An 8,325-nucleotide genomic window follows, 5' to 3' on the forward strand; every position below is an offset into this window, starting at 1 on the left:
CTGTCAAAAGTCAATCTTGTCTTCAAAGAAAATTGTTTCATTTTCCTGTATGGAAGAGGATTATATCTCCCACATATACACCATGTGCTCCAGCAATGAACGTTTAAATCCGGTTCTGCTTCCAAATGAAACCCTCACCAGCGTTACGCGCGAGCCTTCCTCTACTTTCTCTTTCAGAAGACCCGGAGTTCGTGCTAGTTGGAAGTAATACGGTCAGATCAACTCTGGGCTTTTAATGCCTTAGTTGGTTCTCTAGAACAAACCCTGGAGGAAAGGTGAGGCGAAGCAGGGCGAGAGGATCAGCCTCTGCAGGAAACGGCCGCTGCCGTTGCATCACCAGTTTACACGCAGAGCCGAGCTGCAGTTTCCTCGCGGAACACGGGAAGGAAACTGCGCGCTTGCTTAGTTGTCACCGCCGCCGCCGCCGCCGCCATGGCCCAGTTCTTTTCGCTGACCGATTGCGAAGTGATCGCCTTCGATCTGGACCACACGCTGTGTCGCTACAACCTGGTGGAGAGCGCCCGGGTGAGTGGAGCAGTTGGATGGCGAGCCGCCCGGATTAGCTCCGCCAGTTCGAATGGCCGCCAGGGTCCAGCAGGCCTGCTCAATGCCATTGATCCCCCGGGATACGACGATCGCACGGCTGGCGAGCTTCGCAGAACGAACCTCGGCCTGGCTGAATGGCTACTCCGGGTTAGGAGGAGGAGGATCTAGTCTAGATTCTAGTCAGCGTGGCCCAACCCAGGGTTTGCACTGCGAATATAGCTGCCCGCTGCAAGTGGCGCTCTGACGTCTTTTTATGCGGCTGCAGTAAAGCCCGCAGTTGAAGACGGGGATCGACTTGTGTTATTTCAGGAAGCGGAAAGGGGCGCGAGAGTTTTTTCCTGGCCTAAAGACCAATAATTGGTGGATGGAACACGTCCACCCCTGGCTGTATTCTGGCCAAAACGCATATGCCCGGAATTAAGCTGTACCGTATGAAAAAGCAACGCGCTTAACTTCGGAATGCATAAGATTGTGCTATTCATATTACAAGCTTCTATTTCACCAAATAGTAACTCCTGCCAAGCCCGGTGGGATTTTATTGATGTTGCGCATAGATACACTTGTAGGCTTTTGATATTAGTCTTTCAAAATTTTATGTTCCCTCGGAAGTTGCATTATAGTTTATGGCATTTACTCCCCAGACAGAATTGTGTGCTTTCTACCAATCTACCAATGTTTCCAAACTCTTGAGTTGTTACTACTGTACCTGGATTTCAAATTGTATATTCTTTTTTTTTTTACTTTTTCTTAATTTTTTATTAGTTTAGGGTAATTGATTTTTATTTTTTTTAAAAAAAATATTGCAGGATATTAAATGCAATTAGATAAAAACCAAGTGTGGCAATATTTTATATATAAAATTTGGGGGGAAATATTTAGTAAAACACAAAGTGTGTCTCTTTGCCAGTTTCTTCCTCCCTCTTTTTCTTAAATCAGTGCATAAATGTCCAGGCAAGCTGAATTACATATTTCTTCATGCAATGCACAACTGTCTCTGCTTCAACCCCACTTCTAAGATAAGGCTAAGGATGGGTAGCTTTTTCTGCAGATTGCAGGAGTGGCAAGGTTTCAGGAGATCTTCTATCCTAATGAAAGTTAGAGGCCCATCACCCATATGCAGCTCAAGCATGCCTATATCAAGAAACTCACCACACTAAAATCTAATAAATAGCTAGAATAAAATCTGCTCTTTAACTAATATACTAATAATATTTTTTTCTAGCTGTTCAGTTTTCATGATTTCCTAAGAGAGAAACTCTGGAAGATATAATGCTAAGAGTTCCCTTTTCAGAGACCTCTTAGATTAGAACTCCTACGGTTCTTTTATTTTATTTTTTTATTTTTTATTTTATTATTATTATTATTATTATTATTATTATTATTATTATTATTATTATTATTATTGATCATCGCACAGTCAGCCAGATGTTCAGACTGGATTTGGCATTTTTGTCTACCTATCGAGTCCTTACCAAGGACCTGGGATAGGCAATGTGGATATTTGATGGTATTACAGATATCGTCACAGGATGGAAGCAGTTCCTACTAAGGCCACCTTTTGCAATTGACTAATGGCGAATTTGTCAATGCCAATGGTGTTCAAGTTGTTTTGGGATTGCACCCAAGGCACCTATTACTATTGGTACTACCCTTGCTTGCCTTTGCCACAGTCTTTCTATTTCTATTTGTAGGTCTTTGTATTTTGTTATCTTCTCCAGTTCTTTCTCGTCTATTCTGCTGTCTCCAGGCACTGTCACGTTGTTGTTTTTGTTATTATTATTATTTTAGATGATGGCATAATTCTTAAGTCAGCCTTTGAATTTTATGTATTCTTACACAAGAGTAAGTCCAAGGTTGGGTTAGGTTTTACATATAGTACACATTCCTGAGTTTGCCTATTAAAACTAACATAAATGCATAGAAATTACATTCATGGTTATTTAATAAGCTCTGGTTCATGTATTTTAAGCAGTTTGCTATGTATATATAATGCTCCATTTTAAACTGTGAACTGATTTCAGCTGCTATTAGGATCAGAACACCCTGAGGGACCTTGATGTATTTGAACATGTTGCCATTCTTAAAGTCTAACTTTTGCTAAAGAATCAGATAATTAAAAGCTCATCTACATTGCTAATTTTTACATACAGAACATTGGTTGTCGTTCATAAGATCCTGAATGTGAAGCAATAGTGTCTCAATATACTTTTACATAGCATTAAATGTTTTTCTTAATTTGTAGCTTATATATGACAGCTTCGCTCAGTACATGGTGAAAAGAAAAGGATATAGTAAAGAACTTCTGAATGTGATGCCTGAACACTGGGATTTCTGGTCAGTGATTTTTTTTTAAATTACCTTCAGTATCCTCTGTTTGTCTCATTAGTTGCTTCTAGAAGAAGAATCTGCCTGTATTTAAAAGTTATTAACTGAGCAGTCTCTCAGAAGCAAGTATACCCCATTAAGTTCAATATAATTTATTCCAAGTAAGAACATATAGGATTGCAGCTGTAGGGTGGCGATATTGGTGGACTATATCCCACTTCCCTATTTTCTCCAGACAATATTTATCCTGACTTCCTGGGTATAAGAGTGTTTCTTTATTGTGCTATACTAAAAAATCATCATGTGTAATGGATGTCTAATGAGCATGGATTCTCATCCCATCCTTTGAGTAGCTGGCATTTTCTTCTTCTTCATTCTCTGCCTGCCTTATAATAAATAAGTAAGCCTTTCTCTGCAGCCTTTGAATGAGGCTGAATGAGAACACCCTTCCTTTTCATTGCCTGTTATATGAATAGAGTAAATGGGAGGGTGTTCCAGGCAACCATCCTTTTCTTGAGGTTGAAGGTCCGTTTCCTGAGCTTGTGGGTTGGTTTCTGAATGATTTGTTAGGCATTTGGAAACCAACCCACACGCTCAGAGAACGAACCTTCACTCTCATCCTGCACCCAAGCTACACATATTTGCCTCTATTGCATCCTTTTCTTGTTTTCTTTCTCTTTCTGACACGAAGGATACATCAGTTGAGAGGTCTAATTTGAGGGCTTGCAAAGGGATTTTGTCAACATGTCAAAGGCCATAGATTTCCTTTGGCCTGTCCATGTATTTTCCAAAATATTTAGTTTCTTGATTGTATTGATTAGGAACCTAGACTATGGATTAATATCCTTTTCCCATATTGTGCAAGTTATGCTAAGCTCCTAGGTATTAATCTAATACAGGGGTGTTAAACTGCCGGCCCATGGGCCGGATGCATCATGCGGAAGCCACGCCCACCCCATTGCCGGCAGTGGCAAAACCTATACATTGCGCGATGTCACATGACGTCCTGAGTTTGACATGTCTGATCTAATACTACAGTAAGTGCTGATTATCTCTGATTATCTCCTGATTATTTCTACTGCCCCTGTAGCATTTAAGACGACAGTCTGTAGCATAGTTTACAGGGTCTCCATGTATTTTGAAGCTTGCTCATAATGTACCTCTTTTTCTTCTTCCATTGGTGAACCTGAACTCATATAGCTGCAAGGGCTTGGTTCTGGACTTGGAAGAAGGGAACTTTCTTAAACTTTCAGATGATGGAACTATTTTGAGGTAACATTTAAATTCTTGTTAAAAGTTTGTGTTATATAATTTATTAACTTTCTCACAATGTTCTGTTTTCAAAGTACAATCATATCATCCCTCTCCTGTGTATTGAGGCCACAGGGCTTGAATTTCTATCTCATATCAATCCTGTCATGATTCTAATATTATTTTTGTAATTCTGAGCAATATTGAGACCACCAGTTTGGGGAGTCTGCCTTAAGCCCTGTCTCCCACTTAACTGATCATAATAATGATTTACTTCTAATAGAGGCAGTCCTTGGGTTACAACAGCAATTGGGACCAGGAGTGCTGTCACTAAGTGACAAAACAATTATCAAAATAATAACAGGTATCATTGAAAGCAAAGAGTTGTGAATGATGGCAAACATCACTACTGAAGATCATTGATGTTGTGGAAGAGCAGCCATTGCTTGGCAAGGCTGTTTTGCCTAATATCGTTAAAACTTTAAAATTCTTAAACAAATCCTCTTACTTTTCTTTCCTTGCCTATTCAATTCCATCTTCCTGTCATCTTGTCTCCAGCCCATGCTTCTTTTCCCTTCCTTACCCAGTTCAACTATCTCTTACTTATCCACATTCTATTTTCCTCTTCTCCGCTAGTACTACTGGAAAGAGGGAGGGTGCATGTGTTTCTATAACTTTTGTGTGAGGGAGAGAATATAAATTGGTATGTGTAAATAGGACAAATTAATTCTACTTATTTTGTAGGTGGTTAATTTTAATCTGTAAATGATCCTTTTTTTAGCAGTTATAGAATTCTATTATAATGTTGGAAGGGAGAAATCAAAGAACATAAAGTATAATAACATATCTGATTCTTCCCTCAAACAGGGCAAGTCATGGTACAAAACGTATGACTTCTGGAGAGATCTTGGACAAATATGGAAGGAGGGAGTGGAAACACTTTAAGACAATGAGCGGAATGATTTCTCGTTCAGGTATTACATGGACATAGCCTATATAATAGGTTGATGTTATAGTGCTATATTTGTGGGATCCCTGGTGCTCTACTAGCTTGGTTGTTTTCTTGCAGACATTGCATTACCAAACTAGGTAACATCATAGTACTAGTGGAGAGTAAGGTTTGCTCTCATTTTATATTCTAGTGGCTTGCCCTGTCAGTGTTAGGAGGAACGGTTTTGGTGGTTCTTAATTAGACTATTACTGTTAGCTTGTTTGGTAATTCCTTGATTAGAGTATTATTTTGCTTCTTGATCGTTGGTCTAATGTTAATCTTGATATTACTCTTGGCTCATCTGAATGTTGACTGCAGGTGAGGAGTGTTTTGGTCTTCTTGTTTCCTTTTTGTTTTTTTGATTGTCTCTTTTTAGAATGGTGTGTAGATGTTGTTTACGTCTATGTGCCTATTGATGGCTGATTTGTCTGTGTTCCAGGCTTTCAGAAATTTTCTAGTGTGTGGGGGCTTGGCTTGGCTTAGTCTAAGTTGCTCACAGTGTCCCAGTTAAAACTATAGTTAAGTCTATCCATGTGTTGTGAAATTAAGGAGTTTTCATAATGTCCTGTGATGCTAGTTAGTGTTGATGGGTGTGCTCTGCCAGTTTTCTACCCATTTACCCTATATAGTGGCTTTTGCAGTCCTTACACTGTATGTTGTAGATGACACCTGTTTTTTCTTCTGGGGATGGGGGTCTTTTGGTTTACTTAGGATGTTTTGGAGAGCTTTAGTTTGTTTATATTGTACGGTCAGGCAATGTAGTTGTAATAGTGGTGTTGGTGGTTTCTGAGATTTTTGATGTATGGATGGCCGCATTTTTTTTTTTTTACAACTTGTGTTGATATATTGCTCAGGCACTTTTTGTTGAAGTTGCATGGGTATCCATTTTGCTGGAAGGTGTTGTATAGATGACCTGTTTCCTTTTTCTGATGTTCAGAGTTGCTGAAGTGTCAGAGCATGCATAGTCTTATTGCGCTGAGATAACCCAGGAGTAAACACAGTAAACAGTGGTCTATATTAAATGGTGGTTTATCATATACTATCTACAATATACACCAGGAACAAAATGCATACACGTGGTAATACAGCAAACTCCAACATACAGCAATTACAGGAGGAAACAGAGGAGAGAGAAACACTCCAGCAAAAGCCTTCCCTTTTATACTCAGGCACTTAAAGAGACACAGACTCCTGTTGAGTCATTCCTATCATTGCATCATCCACCTTACATCATTACATAAGCTGTTTAGCTATTAAATTATTAAATTATTACCTTGACATAAGTATGTTTGTGCTCATATAAATAGGGTTCTTAACACAGCTTATATTGTGGGAGGTTGGGTTGTTACTTAGGTAGTGGAGCACCTGGTTGGTGTGGGTGGTTTTACAATAGACTAGTGTTTCTAATTTGCTGTCATTGCCTCTGCTAATGAGGATATCCAGGAAGATTAATGTGTGGTTGCTTTCCTTTTCCCTAGTGAATTTTATTCCTTTGAAGATGTCTGATGGTTTTGTGTGTTTTCTCTAGTTGGAATTAGACATTAGACCAGCAATCAAGAAGCAAACAAAGCCCCAATCAAGGAGCTGTCAAACAAATTAACAGTAAACAATAGCCTAATCAAGGAACTACCAACATTGATAGGGCAAACCAGTAGTATAAAAAATAAGAGCAAACCCCACTCTTTACTAGTACTGATGAGGTTGCCTAGTTTGGTAATGAAAGGTCTTCAAGAAAACTACCAAGCTCAGAGAGCACCAAGGACCCTATAAATACAATACAGGTTTTCCTATAATTAATGCGTTACAATATTAAAACTGGAAGGTTTTCTTTTTCTTTTTCTGAAGATTTATTGAAAGTTCACCATAAAAAGCTTATGTCCAAAGGTTACATATAAGGCTAAAATTAGATATATACATATTATATATGTATATATCTAATATATAAATATTAGATATATACAATATATAAGTAAGACTCTGAAAACATATTCCCAAAGCGGATGAAGAAGTCAGGCTGAATCTTGCTCTGGATATAATCTGAGATGGTGTGATGAGTGGGAGAGTCTGAGAGGGATAAAGTTGTGAGGTCTTTTTTTCCTAAAAAAAAATAATAAGATGGGGCTACCCTTCAGAAAAGCTCCAGCTGTTTTGGAAGCAGACATTGTTGGAGCCTGACAAATCTTTAATAGGAGTGCATTCCAGAGGTCCAGTGCCATCACAAAAAAACAATGTTTCCAGACTTTTCTCTCACTTAACCTCCTGGAAATTGGTAATGTATCCCAAAATTCATACGTAAGTTTTGATTTCCTACAGTGATATTTGGAAGGCAACTCATAATTGTATGATTCTGCAACATCTTGATGTCTCTTGAGCAATAACAAATAGGATATTCTATTTCTGATACAAGGGGAAATTTTGCAGATATCATTATTATTATAGTAAATAAGTAATAATTTTTGTAATAAAATGTTGATTTGTCCACTTGGTGTCTAATATGGCATTCCATTTCTTGTCTTTGCAGCTAAATACTATGCCTATGACAATTACTTTGATCTGCCCGGGTCACTTCTTTGTGGACGGATTGTGGATGGTTTAGACAAAGTAAGTACTAATTAGGTTTGGAGCATCAGATTTGGAGCTGAAGGGAGATACATTTGAATTAATATTCCTCCTGCTTCTGTTCCTCCTAATACTCTTCCTTCTCACATGTTACATGAAGCTTGAACATTCTTTCAGGGTTCAAATTCTTTTTTTTTTTTTAAAAAACAAACTTTATTGATTTCCCCCCCCCCCGAAATAAACAAACATACAATTATGGCATAAGTCAATAATACAATTAATAAAAACAACAAACTAAAAAAAACCTCCCATTCTAAGATGCTCAGTAGCCTCGCAGGAACACATTCCCTCTCTTCAACCTACTTCCCTCCTTCCTTCTACCTCCTTCCCTCCTCTCCACCTTCTCAACCACTCTACTCTACACATCCCCCCTCCTTCCCTCCTCCTCTTTCAGATGTGGTCCTGTAGGTCAATCGAGCCTCCATTCTTGTACTAAAAAACCTCCTATTCTAAAATGCTCAACAGCCTCACAGGACCACATTCCCTCTCTCCAACCTACTTCCCTCCTCCTTCTTTCTACCTCCTTCCCTCTTCCTCTCCCTCTCAACCACTCTACTCTACACATCCCCCCTCCTTCCCTCCTCCTCTTCCAA

At 38.9% G+C, this 8,325-nt stretch overlaps 1 protein-coding gene across 1 annotated transcript in view; it reads left to right on the plus strand.

Moving 5' to 3' along the window:
• The first annotated feature begins 304 nt into the window (after positions 1 to 304).
• NT5DC1 (5'-nucleotidase domain containing 1) overlaps positions 305 to 8,325 on the plus strand; it is an 87,578-nt gene continuing 79,557 nt past the window's right edge. Inside the window, exons 1-5 of the mRNA XM_015821572.2 lie at positions 305 to 525; positions 2,789 to 2,880; positions 4,072 to 4,143; positions 4,990 to 5,096; positions 7,635 to 7,714. Coding sequence (XP_015677058.1) covers positions 433 to 525; positions 2,789 to 2,880; positions 4,072 to 4,143; positions 4,990 to 5,096; positions 7,635 to 7,714 — 444 coding nt within the window. The 5' untranslated portion in view covers positions 305 to 432. The remainder of the gene's footprint in view (positions 526 to 2,788; positions 2,881 to 4,071; positions 4,144 to 4,989; positions 5,097 to 7,634; positions 7,715 to 8,325) is intronic.

The sequence above is a fragment of the Protobothrops mucrosquamatus genome, unplaced genomic scaffold, assembly GCF_001527695.2.
Source record: "Protobothrops mucrosquamatus isolate PMUCROS unplaced genomic scaffold, P.Mucros_1.0 scaffold1353, whole genome shotgun sequence".
Lineage (NCBI taxonomy): Eukaryota > Metazoa > Chordata > Lepidosauria > Squamata > Viperidae > Protobothrops > Protobothrops mucrosquamatus.